The sequence below is a fragment of the Solanum lycopersicum genome, chromosome 4, assembly GCF_036512215.1.
Source record: "Solanum lycopersicum chromosome 4, SLM_r2.1".
Lineage (NCBI taxonomy): Eukaryota > Viridiplantae > Streptophyta > Magnoliopsida > Solanales > Solanaceae > Solanum > Solanum lycopersicum.
Window position 1 is genome coordinate 6177764 of NC_090803.1, and position 24673 is coordinate 6202436.

At 32.7% G+C, this 24673-nt stretch overlaps 4 protein-coding genes across 4 annotated transcripts; 2 read left to right on the forward strand and 2 right to left on the reverse strand.

Moving 5' to 3' along the window:
• The first annotated feature begins 3390 nt into the window (after positions 1–3390).
• On the forward strand, positions 3391–7952 carry LOC104646775 (uncharacterized). The gene is made up of 3 exons (XM_069297025.1): positions 3391–5897; positions 5973–7576; positions 7666–7952. Exons 1-2 carry the CDS (start codon positions 5298–5300, stop codon positions 6048–6050), a joined length of 678 nt encoding a protein of 225 aa, XP_069153126.1. The 5' UTR covers positions 3391–5297; the 3' UTR covers positions 6051–7576; positions 7666–7952.
• On the forward strand, positions 6695–7884 carry LOC138347846 (uncharacterized). The gene is made up of 4 exons (XM_069296393.1): positions 6695–6994; positions 7070–7312; positions 7430–7576; positions 7666–7884. The coding sequence occupies exons 1-4, from the start codon at positions 6695–6697 to the stop codon at positions 7882–7884; spliced, it is 909 nt and encodes a 302-aa protein (XP_069152494.1).
• Positions 7953–10076: 2124 nt separating the features above from the next.
• LOC101251174 (uncharacterized protein At3g52155, chloroplastic) lies at positions 10077–16127 on the reverse strand. The gene is made up of 5 exons (XM_004236587.4): positions 15564–16127; positions 13808–13907; positions 13504–13683; positions 12258–12375; positions 10077–10581 (listed from the first exon to the last, which is right to left on the reverse strand). Exons 1-5 carry the CDS (start codon positions 15835–15837, stop codon positions 10513–10515), a joined length of 741 nt encoding a protein of 246 aa, XP_004236635.1. The 5' UTR covers positions 15838–16127; the 3' UTR covers positions 10077–10512.
• A 295-nt stretch (positions 16128–16422) lies between these two features.
• On the reverse strand, positions 16423–21906 carry LOC101250880 (serine carboxypeptidase-like 27). The gene is made up of 9 exons (XM_004236586.5): positions 20936–21906; positions 20752–20847; positions 20129–20221; positions 19926–20011; positions 19582–19842; positions 18203–18330; positions 18023–18118; positions 16965–17070; positions 16423–16847 (listed from the first exon to the last, which is right to left on the reverse strand). Exons 1-9 carry the CDS (start codon positions 21297–21299, stop codon positions 16707–16709), a joined length of 1371 nt encoding a protein of 456 aa, XP_004236634.1. The 5' UTR covers positions 21300–21906; the 3' UTR covers positions 16423–16706.
• Between the last annotated feature and the right edge of the window lie 2767 nt (positions 21907–24673).

The window sequence follows — 24673 nt, forward strand, 5'->3', positions numbered from 1 at the left end:
GAAACATGGACAAATAGAGACTTGACCCAATAAGTTAATAAGACGTTTGTAGTAAATTCATACTTGGATCATTAACCCATTAAACCGAATCATTAACTCAATAATAAAATTATCGATTCAGATTATTAATTTCAATAGTCAAATTATCAATTTCAATTCAAATTTGAATAACCTATTCCAATCCTTTTATCTCCTTTTGAGCATTCATTGACTTGAAGAAATTTTATTCTTAGCCTATTTTTCTAGTGACTTTTGTTCTTCCTATGACTTTATAGTATCTAACCATAAAAATACTTATATTTAGGTTAAATATTTACAAGAAGTTTAAGGCCTTTTAAAAGTAATGAAACTAGTCCATTTTCGTAATAATACAGAACTTCAAATTAAAAAAAATTATTTCTCAAAAGGATTTAACTTAAATTTGACATGAATTGATAAGTTTTTTATTCTTGGGGGTGGGGGGTGGGGGGTGTTGTGCTTCTCAAAATTATTTCGGGATCTTCCTTTTTTAAAATTTAACATACTAATTATGTAATTTAAATATATAACATTTGATCAAAAATTGAAACGACATATTTTAATTAATTGAAAGTTTAATACTTAATCGAATAACACAAGATCAAAATTAAACTAAAATAATAATTCAGAGATCAGAATTGTTGTTTCCCCATAAGTTTTGATTGTGTTAACTTCCTTTGAATTTACCCATTAATCATCTTGTTTGTCTGTATAATCCAAAATTGAATGGTTTTGACTATTATTAGACTTTTGGTTTAATATTATCCTAAAATATTACTCTATTTTTGCTTTTGATTAATAACAGAATTTAAGAATGATTTTGATAATTTAAAGTCCTAGTCAAAAGTAAAAGAGAGAAATTTGGAACTTTTCTTCTTGAAAATATAGGGTACTTGGAGTGAATGTGCTTTTGTTTATTATTATATTAGGTAAATTATTTGTGCTTCGCATGGGATTGGACTATTTTATTAAGCTTACATCTGATCATTTAATAATATTCGTATTTTCAATACTTTATTGGCAAAAATGATTTATCTTTAGAAAAAACGTTTCTTCGAAATCTTTAAGTGCTATATTTTAAAATTTTATTTTTGTTTTACAAAAATTATGAGTCATAGATAGATTTGAAGTATGAGATAGAAGTTTAAGAAAATTTTCTTGGAAATAGTTGGTAAGATGTAATGAAATATTTTAAATTGTAAGAAATTATAATATTAGACATAAAAAAAGACACAAAAAACTGTTGAACAACAACACTCCCAAGTAAAGTGGGAAATCAGGCCCATACAAGATCATTAGTAACTAAATTCAATGGACGATCTTGGACTCCTTTCTTATTAACCTCATTCAATTTCTTTTTTACTATTGTATGCCATATCAAGAATATGATCAAAATGACCCTAAAATTGTTATTATCATAAATTATTTTTTGTCATTGTTTCAAAATAGTCATTGCTATTTTTAAGGTTTCATATCACCGGTCCCAACTTATTTGGATTAAAGTATAGTTATTTTTATGGTTATGATATGTAGTTACAAAAAATTAATGCAATTATAAACCAGGAAGTAGGTGACATCTGAATGTTTCACAAAGGATATAACAAATCAAAATTTTGACACGTAACATATTAAAATCTCACAACATAATTTTGTGAGTACTTGAACACATAAATATCGAAAATTATTATAAAAAGACCTTATTTTCCTAACAATCAAGAAGAAAAAGGCATGTTTCTAATATATTTTTCAAAAATATAATCTTTTGGGGTTGTAACAAGTTTACAGTTCGCAAATTTAATTTAATTGAAAGAATAAAAAAGAAAGAGTTATTTCTTCTTTATCAAAATTTAAAAATTTTATCAAAAGAATGAGTTATCACTACAACAAAAATATTTTTTAATGATAATTAATAACTTAATTATCGTTAAATATGTATTTTCAGAGGTAATTGATACTCTGTATAAATGTCCTTAAAGTCAATAGAAACATTGAATTAAATAACAATTAATTAATGTCGGTAAATATTGTAGCACTCTTGTGAATGTTCATATTTATTACCGATAAAAAATATTTTTGTTATAGTGTATTTTAGATATTTTTTAGTTTCACCAAAACTTAATATCTTATTATGCTCAAAAATAAGAGAAGAACAAATATGAAAAATTTGTTAGTATGCAATAAGAAATGTGGCTATACAAATATTCTAGAAATAATGCAATGACATACAAAATGTTTGTACCTTAAAAAATAATCAATATAATATACTAATTGTGGCAAGCAAGAGAGCAATAATTTTGGTTCTTTTTAAGAAACTTCATCATTAATTCCATATTAGTTAGCAAATATTTGTTGTTGTTTGCTATCAAATATAGCACAACACAGAAGCAATTTTCTCAAAAAGTATATGAAGAGAACCTGTTGAAAGTAAAAAAAAAAAAAGATAAATTTTCAATCTTCCTCACTTGAATTTTGAACATAATTCAAAAGAAAAGTCACCAAAATAGCAAAAAAAGTCGCAATTGATACGTGCATCACTATGATTTAAAGTAAAAAATTAAACTTCATGAAATAGGAGGAAGAAAACTTTGAGAAATGAAATGCACTTTATAAGAAGCTTAATTAATGTATTTGAATTTGAAAAATATATACAAATAACTACAATAGAAATAAAAGATTTGTTTACTAAAGAACCAAATATAATGAATTCAATCATCAATAATTTAGCAGTGTATGAGTTGTGCACTAAGAGTTCCAAGAGTAGTAATGTAGCATTCCAATTGAAATCAATTTCTTTTGTTTATATGAAAGAAACCTGTAGAAAGGGACAAAAGAGAAGATAAATTTTCAATCACCCTTGCTGAATTTTAACATAGTTAAAGAAAGGTCACCACATTAGAAAAAAAAATATCATAGTGAGATTAATCACTATGACTTATGGCAAAGTTTAAGCTACATGAAAACATTCAAGAATGAAACAAACATCAAAAAAAAAAAGCTCAATTAATATATTTGAATTTGACTATTCTGTAGTGGAAAAAAAACTAAAAATTATAGTGGCAAGAAATTTCTCTATTTATAGAAAACATAAGGTAGTGTGAATAAATATTTATTGTGTCTTATTGGAAAGGTTACAACTCTTTGAAAAAGTTACAATCCTTTAGAAAGGTCACAACTTTTCATAAAAGTATGAGTTTTTTACAAAAATCACAACTCTTCGTAAAAGTCACAACTCTTCGTAATAGTTACAACTTTTCAAAAAAGTCACAACTTTTCATGAAAATGGAAGGACAATTTTTTTAAAATAAATAAATTTAAAATGGAATTCTGATTTTTGGTGGCGCCACTTAGGCGGGTCTAGGGTTCTTATATATATATATATATATATAAACGAAAAATGGAATATATAGGATTAATACATAATAGATATTTGATTTAATATTAGATAAACTTAGATATTTTTTATTGGGATAATACTCAATTACCTCCCTAGCCTATACCCAAAATCCCTGAGACACACCTTATCTTTAATGAGGTCCTATTACCCCCTCCAATTTTTTTTAAGTAATTAATTACCACATCAATACCTACGTGGCAATAATAATCAGAATGGTTGATGTGTTTGTTCAACACGCGTCGGGCCCCACTTTTGCAGCTTTTGAAAAAGTAACTATCAGCTAATTTTACACTTCCCAAATTCGAAAAGCTGGCCATTTATGTTTTCAAAATTACTTTACCAAAAAGTAGATAAAGTAACAAGGAAAGAAAGAGGAAAAGTGCTGCATGTGTGGATCGATTTCAAAGGTTAGAAATTTGATTTCAAACTGAAAGTTGATTTTCGATGTTGGATTTTGATAGTTAGTTTTTGTTTCAGTGCTGCATGTGTGAATCGATTTCAATCGTGAAAGTGTGGGTCGATTTCATTCAGCAAGAATTGTGGTTGAGTTGAGTTCAAAGGTTAGTTTTTTCTTCATTTATTTTTTTTTTGTTATTGTTATGCTTAGATTTTGTAGGAATTATGATATGTTGTTAAATATTGATTTCGATTTTAAGTGAAATATAAATTTTAGGGTTTATATTGTGATTTTGTTAGATATCAAATTTCGTATTTTTAGGGTTGATGTTATTCATATATTCATACTGTCACCTTTGTTGTTATGGGGTATGTAACTTGCTATTCATACATTTATATGAAACGTATTTTGAGTGTGGGTTGGTTGGGTGGTATTATAGTTGTGTGAGTTATGTTGTTATAATATGAAACATGCAAGAAGATAAAGACGAGTTGGGTGTTGTGTTGTGTTGTCTTATATTCTGGGTTACAATAAAGTAACTTCATGTTGGGTGTTGTGTTGTGTCTGTGGGTGTGGGGTTAAAGTTAAATAACATTATCCTAAGAAGAAAATATATGTTGGGTGTTGTGTTGTGTCTATGTGGGGTTACATACCTAATTGTAAGAAGATAAAGATATGTCGTGTATTGTGTTATTTATGTGGGGTATTGTGTTATGTATGAGTGGGGTTGGGTATGTGTTTTCTTCAACTTGAATTGTTTTTATAAGTATTTGGGTATGTGTTTTCTTTAGTCAATTATTATATTCTATTAGCAACTTTTACTTAATTATTGTTATGTTTATGCATATAGGTATGAGTGGGTTTACATTCATTATTTTAAAGTTATATCATGATGGGGCCTTATTGTATGAAGGTGATAAAGCAAGATATGTGGGTGGGTTAGTGAGTGAATATTATGATATTGATGTGGATACAATATCATATTTTGAGATTAAAGACTACATTAAAGAACTAGGGTATAGCCCAAATTGCAAATTTAGTGTCCGGCCACCTAATAGTTGCATCTTAGGAGATATTGACAATGATGATATTCTCTTAACAATGTGTAATTGTTTGCAAAGTGGGTCTGTTTTGGAAGTATATGTTCACATGCCTGGTGAGGAGTCTGACAAAGATGATAGTTGTCTAGAGGAAGGTGAAAAAATGAAGTTGAAACTGCCTAACACAAAAAGGAAAAAACATACCATAGAGAGAGTCAAATTTGATCCCAACATTAAGAAGATTGTGTGGCAATTGGGTATGATTTTTGAAAGTGTAAAAGAGTTTAGATTGACAGTCACTAAGTATGCAATTCAGAGAAGGGTTCAGATTAAAAAGTGTGTGAATGAGCCAAATCGAGTAAGGGTGAGATGTTGCAAGGTAAATTGCAAATAGTTGTTATATGCAAGTTTGGACAAGAAGACTAATAACTTTATTATTAAGACTTACATGCAAGTCCATTCATGTCAAAAGGCTACTAGGAATTATTTGTGCAACTCTACATTCATTGCTACTATTTTTAAAAAGAAAGTTATCGAACAACCAAATATCAGAGTGTTCAAGCTGCAAGAGTTAATCTGTAAGAAGTATAATGTGCATGTTGATAAGACCACAACTAGAAGAGCAAGAGCTAAAATTTTGAATGAACTTATGGGTGATCATGTTAAGGAATTTGGGAGAATTCTTGATTATAAGGATGAGTTGTTGAGGACTAATCCTAGGAGTACTTGTGTGGTGAAGCTAGGAGAAGCTAATGAATATGGTAGGCCAGTATTTAAGGCATTTTACATTTGTTTTGCTGCACTCAAGATAACATTTATGTCAGCTAGAAAATGCATTGGTCTGGATGGTTGTTTCTTGAAGGGGGTTTGCAGGGGTCAATTACTTATTGCAGTGGCTAAAGATGGCAATAATCAAATGCTTCCACTTGCTTGGGCTGTATTTGAAAATGAGAACACAATCACTTGGAGTTGGTTTATTTCTCTGTTGAAAAAAGACTTGAGATTAGCAGATGGAACAAGTTTCACAATTATGTCAGACATGCAAAAGGTAAACTTGTTTTAAATTATCTGTTGGTTTATTATTTTTTAAACTTAATTATGTAATGTTTGTTGTAACTTGTAGGGACTGGATATAGCTATAAAGGAGTTGTTGCCAGCTTGTGAGGAAAGAAGGTGTGCTAGGCATATACTAGCAAATTGATCAAAGAATTGGAGAGGGCTGCAAAGGAAGAAGCAGTTCTGGAAGTGTGCTAGAAGTACTTTTGAAGCTGAATTCTGAGAAAATCTGCACGAATTGTCTAAATTAGGTACTGGAGGTACAGGTATAGTGGATGACCTAATTTACTATGATAAAGAATATTGGTGTAAGGTATATTTTAATTGTGAAGTCAAGTTTGATGCAATAGAAAATAATATGTTGAAAGCTTTAATGCTTGGATTTTGTCTGCAAGGCATAAAACCATTATTACTATGTTTGAAGGGATAAGAATTAAGGTCATGAATAGGTTAGCTAGGTTAAGTGAATTTCCAAACTCTTGGATAAGCAGTTTCTCTCCAATGGCAATGAATGTATTAGAACAAAATATTGATAAGTCAATGGCATATAACATTGAGTTTAGTGGAGTAACTAGCTATGAGGTTTTGGATGGATACAAACAACACACTATATGTTTGAGAAAGAGGGAGTGTAGTTGTAGATCTTGGATGTTGAAGGGTATACCATGTGCACATGCCTTAGCTGCAATGTTGCATAAACAATATGACCCACATGATTTCATTCATTCATGCTACTCTAAAGAGAGGTACTTGATGACTTACTCACATTTCATACAACCTATGAATAACATGCCGATGTGGCCAGAATTAAAAAATCCTCTTGTTGATCCACCAGTGATAAAACAAATACCAGACAAACCTAGAAAGTTGAGAACGAAAAAGGTTGGTGAAAAGAAGGTGTCTGGTAAATTATCCAAAACAGGACTAACTATGACATGTAGTCTTTGCCATGTTAAAGGTCACAATAAAAGAAGTTGTCATTTACGAAGGAGTGATGGAGTTGGTTCTACTGCCGGGGAACAGAGAATTATCCCTACTTCAAATGTTGAAGAACCATCAAGTTCAAAAAAAGGAAGGGGAAGACCGATGGTACATTACTATTTTGTCACTTACTTTTAAGTGTAATCAACTTACTAATATAATATTTTTTTTTTTGCTAATTAGAAATCAACAAATATTGAGAGTGAGCCTGTTGCCAAAAGGGGGAGAGACAGACCTAAAAACACAAGTGCAAATGCAAGTGCAACAGGGGATTCACCTACAATTATTGCACCTCCAACAACTTCAAGAACAACAAGAGCTACAGCAAGTGCAAGTGCATCAAGGGCCTCTCCTAGAACCACTGCACCTCCTACAACTTCAAGAACACCAACACATGAAGCAAGCGCAAGTGTAAATGGTGTTAGAGTATTATCAAGATCCAGGAGTGGTAGAGGAAAGGGTAGGGGATTGGGAAGTGCAGGAAGCGGTAGTAATCATCCACTTGAAAATTGGTTTACATGTTCTCATGGTAGTACAACATAGGGTGTAGACCAGAACACAAATGTTGCACCAAAGGAAACTACTACTACCAGGAAAGGAAAGGGTGTTGAAAACACAACTCAATTTAAAAGGCGAAGAGTCACTGGTATGGGTGTGTTTCAAGCTAAAAATGGTTTCAAAAATTTCAATGTAAGTATTGCGATGCATTCATATTGTTTGTTCTCTAATAACTTGCACATTTATTCTCTAATAATCTTAGTTCTCTAAAAATTTTGTAGCCTAGACTGCCAAGTAGCACAATATTAGCCGAACCAAAGAGAGTTTTGAGATCAAGTATTGTAACTGGGGATGTTGGTTTCAAACCGACAAGTGGATTGAAGTGGAAAGGAAATCAGGCAATCACAACTAGAAGGCTCCAGCAGATTAGAGATCAATCAAGGCTTTCAAACTCAAATGCTTCCTCCTCTTCACAATCTCGACACCCATGGAAACTATAATGTTGATATCAATGGTGTTTTATCAGTCATTTTTTGATGGCCACTATAAGTACTATTTTGTTTCATGTTTGAAGGAAAACTAAATATTTCTATTTTTTGTTATAGTACTGAAATTATGGGTACTTATGCAATGTGAAAACTTTATTTTGCGTATGCGTTGTGACTTGTATAATTTTGGGCACATTTAGATTTTGTACTGAAAATTTGCTCTTAAGCAATGAAATTCTGGGCACCTATGCGCTGTGACTAATTCTCTGCGCTTTTACAATCAACTTTGTACTTAAAATTTGCTCTTAAGAATGATTTACACCTCTTGCTTTACTTCATTTTAGAACTTCCAACACAAACATATCAACATGGCAAATAGAGAATTAAGACAGTTTCAAACACAAACAAATTCAATTTTACATTACAATAGAGCAAATAAAGGTTTCGTTACCACACAAAATTATGTTAATTTCATATGATCCTTATACCTACCAACTTGGGTTAGAAAACTAACAAATACAACAACAAAACAAATCATCACACAACAAAGGAATTTGCCAAAACAACAGCCTTTATTTGTTTTCTTCATTTTCATCCCTTTCACCTTCTTCTTGTCTTTCAATTCACCTATTTCTTTTACGTTGTCAACCTTCTCCTTTGAATTGATGTTCAGATTTTCATAACGATTTCGAAGACTTTCACCTTCATCCAAAGGAATTTTCTCTAGTTTTGACTATTTAATGTTGGAATTATCAAGCTGTTCCAGTTGCATCTTCACACGCTCATATTTTTTTTCTAACTCATTAATTCTATTCACCAATTTTGAAAGAATAAAACGAGATCTTTCATCAACTCTCTCCGTGTCTCTCCATCTAAAGAAATTACAGTTTGTGGCCTCATAGTGAGGACAAGATCAAAATCGTCTTTCGGGATTGCGATTTGACCAAGACGTCTGCATTTGCAGTAAGATTCCATGCTTGCATCGCACTTCCGCGTTAAACATTGAATCGTTCTCATCCATACACAACTTATTCAACTTGGATTTTGTCATAATCCTAACTTTATAAACATTGTCAAAAAAAATAAGAATTAATAATCAACATAAAAAGATGTAAAGAATATATTAAATTTTACTTTACCTTTTCAAATGAAAGAGCTATTTAACTTGAATGATAATGGATAGAGCTTCTTTAAAAATGAAGAACCATGAAAATGGGGGTTCAAAAGAGGAAGACAACTGCTTTAGAGAGAAACATTAATATTTATTTTTGATTTTTTTTCAAATTACTTTGACACGTGACTAACTTTTATTGGTCATTGTTAGGCAAATTCTCCACTCACGCGCCCTAAATTGGTGAATTCACGTGTATTGCCACGTAGGTACGAAAGTGGTAATTAATTACTTAAAAAAAAGTTGGAGGGGTAATAGGACCTCATTAAAAATAAGGTGTGTTTCAGGAATTTTGGGTATAGACTAGGGGGTAATTGAGTATTATCCCTTTTTTATTTTTAATTTGTTGATTAATAGTCCGTTTGAATTGGCTAAAAAGTAGTTTTTAAGTCAAAAAAAAAAACTTAAATAACTTTTAAGTCAAAAGATAAAAAGTAGGAGAGTCCTACTTTTGATTTTTTCAAAATTTATTTTTAATTTTATCAAAAACTTTCTAAAGCTAAAAATGATTTAAAAATAAATTTGGCCAACTGTTAATAAACCGGCTCTAAGAGTATGAATAGATCAAAACAGTCTAATTTCTGCTGATACAAAAATAAATTTATATATTTTCCCCTATTGTTATTTTTCTTAAATTAACAATTGTAATTTCTCTTAAAACTGTAGCATACATTTTTCTACAATTATCAAAGTTATAGTTATTTAATCATCCAATTTTCTTCTCACGAGCCATATGTATCAAAGATATACTAAAAACTCTTATGCCACGGCCCACGTATATTATCTCTGTAAGGTATACAAATAATAATGCCAGCAACTACTATCGTTGCCAACTCTAAATCATGCAGTATCGCGTATACTTTAAAACAACTACATACGCTTCAGTCTCAAACAAGGTGGGGTCGATAAAATAGAAGCCTCACTGACCATGTTTTAGAAAAGGATTGTCACACTATCAAAATCATTTGCTTAACATCCTCTCCCATATCAATGGATTTAAAATTTATGAATTCAACCAAAAAAATGTCCAAAGTGACACAAAGATCTTAGTTTAATAGACTTTTGGTCAAAATCAAATTTACAAAAATATTGTTCCTCTACATAGTAATTACATTACATGAGTGTAAATTTAGCAAAACAAGCTGTCCAACTGGCTTGAATTACCCAACAAGTTGTTCTACACTTGAGATAGTTGCCATTGGCATCTAGGTTTAAGCAAAAATAAACTTTTTGTACAAAATAAATACATCAGAATGACCAGCTCGATCGTAAGTGAGGCACCAAGTGATGCTTATGAAATATTAAGTTATCCCTTGAGCATGCAAGGCCTGTGCGGGGTGGTAGTAAGATACCTGAATAAGCTTCGCAACAATCAACTGAAAATTTGTAATTCGCTCTGCTTCAATCCGGCTTTTTCTGGGCTTTTAGTGTGTCAAATGGCTGATTATATGCTCCTTAAGCTGACATGACTAAACAGCAGTGTCTGGCTTCACAAGCCCTTGAAGCTTCCACCCTCCAGGTCCAGCCAGAGAAAATGCCTGAGGAGAGCACTTAAGTTAGAGAAGATCAAACATTTCAGAAACTTCATTTTGTGAATTATGAAGCTATAAAGTTCCATAAAGCACACACAATCATCTTTGTATCTAAGACTCGGATATGGTTCCTCACAGACAAATATGCGTCTTTAAGTTGTTCTCTTCCTGTTTTTGGAGATCACTTTTCAAGAATCTGTATCCAAAATTAGAAGTATCTATAAAGAGCCATTATTCTCTTTAGAAATGTCTGCCTTCCATTCGGATATGGTAATAACCTAATTCCAATACATAACATTTAATGCAAATGATGATTAGACTTCACAATATTTTAGGGTGCAAAGAACCAGTTAGAAAGATAAAAAGGAAAAAGTGAAAGATGGGAAAGTAATATTTACATATTCCATTTGTCTGAAAACATAGTCGTGCATTTATGACTCCTTATAGAAGCAATGGGAGAAAATATTGTATGAAATCAACTGTTTTCCATTGATCTGGAACAAAGTACTCAAAAATCGACCAGCACTGCCCCCCTAAATTTCGGTCACAAGCCAAACACTCGGACCTATTTTTAGTTCACCCTCAATTTGTGATATATGCTCTTAGGAGTGAATGTTGGGCCTTGTGTCACTAAAATCCAACACATCCACATGATAGTCTCAGAGATGTGATACTAAAATAGATGTGTGGTTATACCATATTAGACAAGATTAAAAATGTCAATATTCATTATTCATTATAAGGTACTAGCAACACACAGTGAGGATAAAATGCGAGAAGGTTGCTAAAGATAGTTTGGTCATATCCAGTCGTTGACCGTCATATCCAGTCGTTGACCTCCCAATGCACCAGTCCGTAGGTGAGATACCATGGTGAGTAAAGGTGTGGAACAAGATAGACCTAACACGGAAGGAAATTGTCTCAAAAGGCCTACAATCTTTCAAAATCCATGTAGGGCACAATGGTCGTTTCAGTCATATTAGTATGTTACTTTAGGTAATATTATTTCTATAGTCTTTTAGCCTTAGTAGAGATTTTTCCACTGAAAGAAAATATAGAGAAATTCTAGTACTTGTTATTTTTATTTTGTATAATATTGCGCTAATATGAATTTTAATAGGAGAAACATAATCAGCGAGGATTCATATAGCTGATTTCAACTTGTTTGATACTGAAGAGTAGTTGTTGTTTGAGTTGATACTCATTTGCTTGCTAGGTATTCAATAATTTTCGTGAACTAACCTACCAACAGATAGTTGAAGTCTTTAAAGCAGATTGTCATTTTCTGATAAGATAAAGTGAATATTTCTACACTCTAATAACAATGGAGTTCATGAAATTCCTAGCTACCAAATTACAGATCACTACCATAGATCAGATTTGGTTGACTTATAATAGGAAAGTAGCTAGTTAGGAGTTCTGGTTAAGACAGGAGAGAATTAACTTGGGATGACAAAAGCTAAGGGGGAACAGATGTTCAAATTTCGTTCTTATACGACGGCAAGAAGAAAGCAGGGCTGTAAAACGATACGACAAAGTAATAACAGGCCCTATTTTGGGGGTCAATAGCATTTCATTTCACAGTGGAACTCGGTATACCAACCAACCATTTGCTACTGTAATGCAATTGAATTGCCAAAGTAAGACCGGTAAAATGGAACCAGCAGTTACAGATACAATACCTCTTCCCACGACTTCCCAGTGGCTTCAAGCAAAGCACCATTACAAGTCTTTAGTTCTACAGTAGCACCTGACAACACTGAGGCTGCCTCCTCCCATCCTCTATTGTGTCCCATACACCTGAATAGAGGATCAAATTTTAGTATTTTACTATGAAGCACTTTACCCAATAACTGTCAATTGACATAATGAACTGTCATTTCTCAAACCGGAGATAAAATAGAAGGTCGTAAAAATCCAATAATTGTATTGAGGTTAATAGGACAACCCTTTACACTAACTGCATGCAAAAGCAAAGTATTTCAAAAAACATAAATATCTACAAAGACCGTCTGGTCATCACTACTGATAGAAATATCTTTTATACTCCAAAGCGTACAAAAAGAAACAATTGTAGAAAAGGGTTTTCTTTAACTCTTATGCTTTTATGTTTCTCTCATTCCTTGTGATCCAAGAAAGTGATTAGGGAGTATCTCCTATACCCTCCTACACATCTGCCAGCTGAATATCCATGCAAGTCACTTCTGTGACTAATCCAATTCAACTCCCAAAATACTCCATACCGTATACCATAATTTATATAGCGTAACAAGTGACTGACATTTCACATGTCTTCCTGCACATCAAAACCAACAAATAGTAAAGTTTTTTCCTGCAATGAAGAATGGCTCCCACGTCGTACTTAAAAAATGACACCTTTCTCTGTATGCTAAGCACTTTTTCAAAATGGTGGTGGTATCATGGACAACTTGCGCTTATCTCTGCCATTTCACTGGGTACCTGCTACCTACTTCCTTTCACCAGGACAGAAATCGAGTTACTGAAACTCAACCAACCAAGACTTCGGCAGATTGGAAGACATAATCTAGTGGTTTTCACCTCCGCTAGGATTTGAACCTAAGACCTCATAGTTCTCCCTCCACTACATTAACCACTAGGACTCACCCGAATACATACCTAACCACTCATATCAAGGAATGAAGAAAATTCATGTCCTTCCTCTTTATTAGCCTGTTATAATATGATTTCAAAACTAACTTGCTGCCTGTCTGGTTTACATTTGCAGCTGATGGTGAGACTTATTTGTTTGTACAATAATCCAAGCAAACATTTGAGCACTCCACTCTTCCAGTCCTGCAAATTTCTTATCTTTTGAAGCACCCATAATAGATTTGTATGCAATTTATAAATGCTCTTCCATTATCTAAAATACCACCACCAAGAATCACAAGCAGAAGGAGAACTCACATGACTGTTGAGATCTCATCCCTCGAGTAGTTACATATTGCTTGTCGTAGGTGCTCAGCTGTCTGCCCATCCATTGCTGCCACAGAATAGAAGCTTGAAATAAAATGTACTTCAGCTTCCAAAAAGGCTTGAACTTGCTCCTGCATTATTTTCAGTGTTTCCCGCGTTCGCAGTGCATCACTATGCAATAAGGAAAACAAAATGATCACTTAGTTTGTTAATATCAACATAATTTATAGCCAGCTTAAAGATCTCAGAGCAGACTCCCTTCAAGGTAAGTAGATATTCTTAAAGAACCACTAACCTTGATAAAATAAGTTGTGGAATCCAACCCAGTTTTAGAAGGTTTTGCGAGACCTTGATAGCATCAAGTTGTCCAGATCTACTCAAAGGACGATCATGATCTGCTCAAGAACATAATGATGAAGCATTATATTAAACCTATGAATATAGCTACTTTTATGTTTATGGAGAAACACAGTAAACTTTTCCTGTAATTGTTTATATTACAAGAGGAAAATTTGCATGAGGTATGGAATGCAAGTCGTTGGAGCATCAAAATTGAGCTGTGTTTCACCCATTACAACTCACAGTTTCAAAAAACAGAATCCAAAGAGTACTCCTTCCTGTCTCTCTACACTTCAATCCTATTTAACCACTTCTATGAGGCAAAAGAAATTACTGTACTACTCTACTCTACATAGATTACAAGAGAAAACAAACATAAGAACCAACTTCAGGTGTTCTCCTGTTTCTGCATCAGGGAAGTGCTACTAATATTTTCAAAATGAAACAAGAATATAATTCGGTTCTACGGACTTCAGTCGACAAGATTATATTTAGTTCTTCATTCTACTGCACCTGGAAGATGAAGACATAAGGAGTGACTTCAACGCAGGTGCATTTTTGAGAGGCAAGTCCATTACTGAAGAAAAGAGAAATAATGTCGAACACGACAGAAAAAGAAAACCATTTAGAGGTAAAAGTCATTACTTCATTGTAAAACACTTTTAATTTTACAATTGTTAAGACTAATTCTAGGGAAACTGACTAAAGCCCTTTGCCTTATGGTAAAACTTCAAATGCACCCAGACAACTGTATGTGCCTGAATCAGAGGGTGCTCCTTTTCAATTATGATTTCCTCCGAACTAGCCACTACAACAACAACAATAAACATAATGCAATACCACAAGTGGGGTCTCCGAGGGTAGAGTATACGCTGACCTTACCCCTACCTAAAGAAGTTACGGAGGTTGTTTCCATTAGATCATCAGCTCAAATACTCCGAACTAGTCACTGATGAGAACAAAAACTACTAGCTTGCCCAAATTTCACCAAAACCAAAAGAAAAAAGCAAAATTCTTTTTTCAATCCATACAAAAACTTAAAAGAACATTCGACACCATGTTCAACAAAAGAGCCCAAATTCAGTAATGAAAAGTCAGTATCGCACAAAGTTAACACCTTGTACTACAGTATTATCATTTAGCTTCAAAACAGAACAGAAATCGGAGCTCCTAATTGCATACACTTGAATCTTTTAGGTCATCATTCAAGGGTCTATTGGAAACAGTCTCTCTACCTTAACTTCCGAAGGTAGGGATAATGTTTGTGTACACTTTACCATCCTCAAACACCATCAGTGTTAGATTACACTGGGTTTGTAGCTGTGGTTGAATCTGTTAGGTGCTTAGTCGTTAAAAGTACAGAATTAAACAGGGAAAAGAAAAGGGGTTCATGGATATAGCTCAAGTAATGGATTAATCCTTAAAACTACAGAATTGAACAGGGAAAAGAACAGGGGTTCATGGATGTAGCTCAAGTAATGGACTAATTGAACAGGGAAAACAAAAGGGGTTCATGGATATAGCTCAAGTAATGGACTAATCCTTAAAACTACTGAATCTAAACAGGGAAACAGAAAAGGGGGTTCATGGATATAGCTCAAGTAATTGATTTAAAACTACTGAATAAAACAGGGAAACAGAAAAAGGGTTTCATGCTTATTCCTAATCAAGCACTTCTTTTTTTAAAGATTTTAGTAGCTAAAGATGATTACCCCGAATAGAGCGATTCTCCCAAGAACTCTTCGCATGTCTAAGCAGTATGAGTCGACGAGCAGCAACTGACGATAGGGTTGTTGTTGGGGTTTGTGTAGAAGTAGAAATCTGCTGCTGATCTTGATTGGTTTCAATTACAAGAGAACCAACACCACTACTAGATGAAGCAACCATAACACATTTTGGGCTTTTCTTGATTTGGGATTTTTTACAGGAGTTGTAGTTGTATGGTACTTGTAATGGTTCCACAAGAGATGCTACTACAACATTCATTTTCTTGGTAGCTTCAACTACTCAGCATTCAAAATGGTGGCTAGCAACTACAAATTTCTTCTCCTCTGAGCTGAGCAATAATGCATACTATTAATTTGCACTTCAAGCTAAAAGTTTCTTGTAGCTTAGAATACAAGGGGTTGTTTGGATCCTCTGTAATCAAAAACTAATCCTTGAAAAAATCTGTCTTCGTACTGGATTCTTAGCATAGATTCCATTTTCCTCCTAAAAATAAATTTTACTCTTTTTGTGGCGTTTGTGTTATACTTCTCTTAAGAAAATATTAATTAGGAGAAGTTTTGACTATTTTATCGTTATTTATATAATATATCTTCATTAAATATTTACGTATAAATTATAATCATCCTGATATTAACTTTTTGGTTATTCTAATTTATATAAGTAATAACATTTAACTTTCAAAATCATCTCAATCAAAATTGATATTTGTAAAAGTAACACGTAAAAAATAGAACACAAAGACGATACCATGCATATTTCTATAGGACTTAAGTCTAATACTCATCAAGAATTGTATTTGGAAAGTGTAATATTTGGAAAAAGCTAAAGTTGCAAGGAGTCAAATTTGTCTCCAAACAAGTAGGATTTTCCTATAATAAGAATGTCTTCAACTGGAAACTCCATTTACATGGAATGCTTTTATCTACAAATGAAGTCAAACTAATATATGAATGGAAATTCTAATGTAGCCATTGTATAGCATTATTGAGGTGTAAGTAATAATCTTGAATCTCCCCCGCGGCCTTTACTGATATACCAGTCGAGGGGAAAGAAATGAGGGATTATATCGTTATCTCTGGTCCTTTGACAACATGATCAATCGAAGATTCTCTACAGATTGACTTTGTTTAGCTTGGCATGGGCTTGTTCTCCAAAAATGATCTGAATAGAATGAAAGCTTGACGAGGGCGATGAAGAGGAACTTCATGCCCTGCTCCTGTTATAGTTACAAGGGTTAACCCTTTGTATATTTGGCTCCATCCTCCAACCTATTCATAGAATAACGACAAGATACAAACGAAAGAATGAATTTTTTGATACTTGAGAGGAAAAGATGCAAAGGTTGCCAAGAGGAAAACAGTTTGCATTGTCCATTTATGACTAACCTTTTTATTGTCATACCAAGGGTACCAGTTTGTGATAGTTGGGAGCTTCAATGCATCTATAGAATATCGAGTTGCGGTTAAAGGAACAACTGAATCAGTATCGCCACTGCAAAGGATGTTAGATGATCGGAAAATCAGATTCTGATTAAGATAAGCTGAAAAAGGTAAACATTATCAAAGTTGTCTGTGCTAATGAGTCATCTCTGCATAAACCGTGATGATTCAAGATGACACAAACATATCAGTTCATCCTATGACTTAGTTGGAAGTAAAGATACAATATGAGACGTTTCCAGCTCCCCTTTCATACTTGATATTCTTCATTTGAAAAGCCAAATGAATGTTGCCAGCAAAAATCAGCTATACATAATGAGTAAAGATGGAAAAAGTACTGTATGCAATTATAATTCGTAGACACTTAAGAAAAAGAGAGTATAGTTGCAGTGATGGACGTATAATAGTGCAAAACAGTCCAGAAAAAGAAGTAATGAATGTACAATAACCAGCAAATAGTAACAAAAACCACAGTTAGTAACACTACTGCACCAAAATAATCGTAGTTGAAGTACAAGAAATAACAGATAGTAATAGAAATCGAAGAACAAGAAACTACAAGGATCATTTAGTATAAGCTTTTCACTAGCTTCCTATGAACTTAAATTCCAACTACTTAGATGATAAGTACATGCGTAAATATCTCTTCTATGAGATAATGGTAATCAGTGAATTTTTAAAAAAATTGAACCATAAGAAAGATTCATTTTCAGAATCAAACGCCATTCTTTGCTGTGCTTGTTGGAGATGCAATAGGGAGATCTTAACTTAGTAATACTAGTTTTAGCGTCCAAGAATAATAAATCGCCGATGAGAGAGAGAGAGAGAATAAATGAATAGGCTACTATACCACCATTATATGGTGTAGTATTCATATCATTTCCGACTGCAGATAGTTAATTAATTTTGGAAAGAGGGTACCGAAACTTGAAAATGGGGTCCAATAACACAATGAAAATAGAGGGGCAAAAGAATATGTCAAAAGGAGGACCGACTTAGTTTACCTGAATACCCATATCCTGAGACCAGCCGCTATTAGCTCATGGTAGATGGGAAGCATTGATAAAGGAGAATCGTCCCAGTAGTCTCCGACTATATCACTGGAAACCGAAAAAATCCAATTAGAAGTTATCAACAAGTTTGAAGATAGGAAACTTGAAACTTCAATAGTTTTTTCAACAGACCTGCATGTTTTCCAAGGATAGGCAATCTTAGTTACATTAGCATGGAATGCCTTTTGTACCTCTGGGAGATTAAAATAAACATCAGAGTACCTCTCGGTACAAGGATCATATGCTCTGGACATCCATGGCTACATTTTTGAAACAGGAAGAGAAGTTTAAAAACTTGAACGCCCACGTATTAAATTGAGGACTTCTGGACTACCATAAGGACATAAATATCAACATTAGATGTACAATACTAAACGGTGAAGTCCAGAATGATTTAAAAAAATTCACACTTAAATAGGTTTGGAAACAACAACAAATAACAATATACCCAGTGTAGTCTCATATAGAAATAGGTGTGGTAACAATCTTAACAAATAGAAATCTGACACACTTTAGCAAAATAAGATAAGAGGATTACTAGTTAGGAAGGAGATTTAAGGGAAATTGATGATACTTCAAATACTCTCAATCGAGAAACTACATTGAAGAGGCACTCCTCCGGGAGAGTTCACTAAGCTAAATGAAGCTTTCTTTGTAAGTCCTAAAATCACAGATAGACCGTCTGAAGAAAAATAAAAGATAATATACCTGCTAAAGTTATAGTTTCCATTTACATAGCAGTGTCTCACTAAAAAGGAATATTATTTTATTTTATTTTTTGATGACAAGGAAACCCGCAGCCGCTACCCTTTGGGTGTGCACAGGGTAAAAATCCCGCTCCTATGCAATAGCTCGCAAACCACATAGGAGAGGTAACCCGTTATTCACTACATGATAAAGATACTTTAATTCTTGCGGCTCTCTCTCTCTCTCTCTCATACACGAACATGACCAAACAAGAATTTCAAATGAAAATACAAGCACCTAGATAATAAACATTCAGTGCCTCTGAACATTGAAAATGCAATCTTCCTGGGGTAACTTAACTGTTGAAGGATACCAGCATAAAACACTGATCCACTGAGAAAGGGGACATTTCTTTGCTAGATGCATTTTTGACAAAGGATTAAGAACTTCAAAATTTTCCACAAGGTGAAAAAGAAAAGATAGTTATGTTTTTGAATCTTTGATGGATGTAAGATTTTGGTAAAGCTAACAACTTGCCATGTCAGGCACCAGAAAGACAGTTCTACTTCTGATTAAGATGTCAATTCTAAGTATCCACACTTTCAACATATTGTCTAAAACTCCAAATCTTTCACATAAAAAAATTTTAAGCATGCAGTAATGTTTGTCAGGTCCTTTTAGCAAACTAAAGTTTTGAAAGTGTGCAATTATCACAAGTAGTTCATCTCATTACTCTTTAACGACTTTCACTGAATATTCTACAATAACCTACATGTGTCATCTATAAGTTGAGTGAGAAGAGAGCATAAAAAGTAAAGACTCACATAATGACCCCTTAGGTTGCGGTGAAGTGCATTAGTACTGGCACAAGGACGAGTATATATGCTATATGGGTCAATATTTCCCTGCTCATGATCTGCAAGAAGAAGAGCTTTGGTACAATCAGTGGAAGGATGTTCAGACGATCCTGTGTCACATGTTATCTGGAGAAGCTTGTATGTAGAATCCGAAATCAAGCCATGAGTCCACCAGTACTCGAACGTGCCAACATAGTCATGGTAATCATCGGTAACAGCATTTCCAACCTAAAAAGATCAGAACTTGATATTGACTCGGTAATATTGCATTAAACACTCAAAAACGCCAACTACTACTAGTAGCCTATTACCATAAAGCCCTTGAAATTTATAATTGGGTTCTTGATTCCCTTGTTCCTCTGGTAGACAAGTTGAGATAGCTGCGGAACATAATGCCCTGAACATGTGGAAGAAAAATGGAATTAGTATCTTATTATATAACAAAGATAGATACTAGTAATTAGTGTGTTATAACATACTTGCATAACTTTATTTGTCAAAAGAAAAAACATACCTGCATAACTTTCTCCAGCAATGTAAAATTCTCTATGCTTGTACTGAGGAAACCTTTCAAACCACTTGATAACAAACTGGTAGGTATCTTCAGCTACAAATTGGAAGGCCAGGGTTCAGCATTTCATCTTAAACAACATAATCATTTCCATTAAAAAAAAACCGTTTCGTACATTGGATTAACTTCTTGAGAAAATAAAAATTGAGACAAGGTTCAAGTTTGTAAAAGTGGTTTTGACCAATTTTATTTTTAAAAAAATCCACTAACAAAGTTTCAACTCTTTTTCAAGTTAAATGCATATCCAAACACAACTCGATGTCCAAATATCTTTTTTTCAAGTTAAATGCATATACGAACACAACTCGATTTCCAAATATCCTTTTTCAACTTTTTTTCAAGCTAGATGCATATCCAAACACAACTCAATTTCCAAATACTTTTTTCGCAAGTTGTATGCATTTCCAAGCACAACTCAATTTCCAAATATTCTTTTCAACTTTTTCCAAATACTACTTTTTAAATATCAGGTTTTTACGTCCAAACGCCTACCATGAATCTTCAAGATTCTCACATCAAAAGCACACAACATAATGACTAACATTCAATTACTCAATCATCCTTACCTGTTCTTTGATCACCAGCATCATACAAATCTGAGGTAGTATTTGTATAAGAAAAACCAACTCCAGCTGGTGATTCAAGAAAAAGCAAATTCGCCACTGCCAACAACACAATTCCATTATTAAAGACAAGAAAACCAAACATTATTCAAAACAAAAAAAATCATTTTAAAACAAACACACATACAGTTGTTCCATGAGTAAGGATTCAAGTAAAGTGTCTTCCCATCAGCATTAATATGAAACGGGCCGATTTCTTCAGCAGCTCCATAAGCTACAGAAGAACATCCTGGCCCTCCATTAAGCCACAAAACAAGTGGCCTTTTCTCAGGATTACGAGTCGATGGTGATTCAATCAACCAGTAAAACAATGCCCTTCCAGCTTGCTGATTTACAGTTACATAACCTGAATACTGACTAAATTGTACATTTTCTGGTTGCCCAGGCAAATAAGTAATTCTATCATTTTCTTGTTCTACATTATAGAAAGAATAACAACTACCCACAAACAAAAATGACAAGAACATCACATAACACAGAGAATTCTCCATGAATCTGTACACACTGAAAACAAATCAAACACAAAGATTGGATTTTTTTCAAGAATTATGTACAGTTAGTCCAAGATATTGAACATTTATCACATGGGGCAAAACAATACAGTGAAAAAACACAAAAACAACAAAAATCCCAACTTTTTGTGGGATTTTCAAGAAACAAGGAGACAAGTACTATGGGGGCAAAATGAGAATGACCCAGATAATATAAACTAAAGAATACCCAAATGCACAGATCTCTAAATAAATTCTGAAATTATATAGTATATAGTAATAATAAGTAAGAGATTTGATCCAAGATTTCTACTAATTAGTGAAAGTTGACATTTTTATCAACCCAAATTAATCGCCCGCCTTCTTCCAATACAAGATAAGAGTATTTTTTATACATCTAACTACTAAAAATATCTGTCTTTTGTCATTTTTGATTTCTTGTTTATCGTTCAATGTTCACATTGAAATTCAATTCATGTTCTTTTTAATACAACTCACTCGAAATAACTAATTTTACCATACAAATATTCTTTAAAACTAATTATGTACAAACTTAAATCAAGACATATCTAGTGTAAGAAAAAAATAGTTACATTCATTGCATCACATTGTTTTAATGTGGTGTATCTTTTGTCATATTCACATTCACACAATGATTGACGGGTTTCGTCATAGTAATTATTATTTTTGTAGGAATTATCTAAATAGACAAATATAACTCGTGAAAATATAAGGTTGGTTTAAATTCGTATCAGCAAATCATTCTTTAACCAAATCTAACATAGTAACACCTCCATACTCAGGCTTAAGTGGAGCATGTATCAAGTCGAAAAGTAAATAAATTTAATTTTGAGAATAATACTATGGTCTAATTCAATTTTAAAATTAGCTCATGAAAAGCAGATTGTTCAAATCCATATAGAAGTTTATTTTTCAACTAAATTGAGATTTTATTACACTCTAAACAAAGTAAACGCAAAATTAAATAAGACTTAATGAAAATATCGAGAATGAAATATCTTGACAAATTTAATCGTTATTAATTAAAAATAATTAGAGGTGTACTTTCATTGTAATACACACAACCCCACTATTAAGTCATGGAAAATAGGGAACAGTGTGAAATAAGGGATCTTTCTTTTTTTGATTTTATTATGTTAGCCACTCTTGGATCAATTTGACTTGATATGTAACAGTAGCACATGGGGATATTATGGATTTGGTTTTGATTGGTTGGCAAAATTCTCATCACAAATAATTCACAAGACTTTTTGGACCAACATCATTTTATTCCAAAAACTTTAATAGTAGGATATTTCCTCCATCTCATATTAATTGATCATCAATCTAAAAATAATTGGACTATCTTATATTAGTTGTTCGTCTAACTAAATCAATAAAGTATTGATTATATTTTTCCTATATTATCCTTGCAAGTTCACATCTGTTTGTAAAAATTTTAATAAATTTTTTAAAATTTTAAAGGAGCGAATTATTAAAATGCCTGTAAAAAGAAAATTAATCAATTAATATGAAACAGAAGAAATATTTTAGGTTCAAAGTTTTAAAATATCAAGAAATCAGTTCGAACTTTGAAAATGAAAAAAATCATGATGAAGAGATCACTTCACCCTTGAAATGGGCCTTAAGATTAGTCCGACTCGGAATACCTACTGCTAATAAGGGTTTTAGTCATATTCGATCCAGCTTAAAATTAATCAAGTCAATAAATTTTTGAAATACTAAATGAACGGGGAAAAAAATTATACGTGACCATCGCAAATGTTAAAAAGTAGACTATAACAATATAGCCAAGGATTTTATTGGGATAGATTGTGATCTCTTTTATCTTTAGTCAGAAATTTTGTGTTTCTGTCTTCCAAAAAAAGAAGATCCAGAGTGATTCCTCGCCTATCCTGTCAGGGGCCCAGTGGAACGCGAGAATGAAAAATTCCTAACATCGAATTCCGAATATCATATAATTATATTTTTAAAGGAAAAAAAAATGTATAGCAACATTCTTTATGTATTTCTAGTTGGACTAAAGATAGGGTAGAAGGTTTGCAACTTTTAACCACTTTTTGTACTTATTACGTATTATATAATATATACAATTGTTTAGAATTGTTCAACTTGCAATGCCACGTGAATATTAGTTGTATATTAAACCTTTTTGATTACGTAAAGGAAAACTTACAAGTTTTGTTGGAAAAAATCTATTAATTTTATATCAGATGAGTTTTAATAATTTACGCATGAATATTATCATTACAAGAATTTATGAATAGTCTAAATTTGATTTTGAAATGGCTTGTAAAAAATAAGCAACTTTACATATAGCAAACATAATAATTATTTTTGTATATTATAGTTATAGTTTGCATAATTGCGCTTCATAAAAAATTTCATGTTTGTTACGGTTATTAATATGTATATTGCGCTATACATATACAAAAGAAGCAATTGTATAATCTGTTTCGATATATATACACAAATGAATCAATTATATAAGTTGTGTTTGTATAAAGCGATAAAAGAGAAAAAGACAAAAAAAAAACTGGGTAGGGAAGATATGTATTTATATAATCATAAGTGTATAGGATGAAAACGCAATGTATATATATGTGATTGTATAAAGTGAGAGAGGCGAGAAAGAGTGGCAAGCGAAATCTGGAAGAGCAGGCCGAGATCTGGAGAGGAGAACGAAGATATATGTATATGTACAATCTTCTTTCACTTTATGTACAAATACAAACGCATTTTATAATTTGTGTTTGTATAAAAGCGAAAGAGGCGGGAGAGAAACTAGCAAGAGTGGCGAGCGGGAAACCTAGGGAGAGGACGAATGACAATGCTAGCTACAGGTTACAATTAAATCAAATTGTGGTTATCATATTTAATTTGAATTAATAGTTTGTTATTATATACGATTTTTCCAAAAATATGTATATATAAAAAAATTTACACTCTTTGTGCACTTGCCACTACAGTGGGCTTTATCGATCACCCAACGGTTAATTTTGGGCTTATTTGCTTGATATTTATGGGCTTGGCCTGCATTTTATGAAGGCCCATTTGCTAGCAATTTAGTCCAAGCAACCTTAATGGGCCTTCATCAGCCCAAGTCTTCTTAATCAGGCCCATATTTATATTTTGGTGACAACATTTCGGGACAGAGAGAATTTTCGGTGGAGCAATAATATCGTTATACAACATTGACAAAATTGCATTAGTCCTAAGTGTTAGCACCAAAATAGTGACAATGTCTAGAGGTTGATGTAGCAAGTTGTGCTGGATTAGTTTAGTGAATATTTTTTTGGTTTCTATTTATTGAGCGGTAAATTATACTTTGAAAAATAAAATAATTTAGTTAC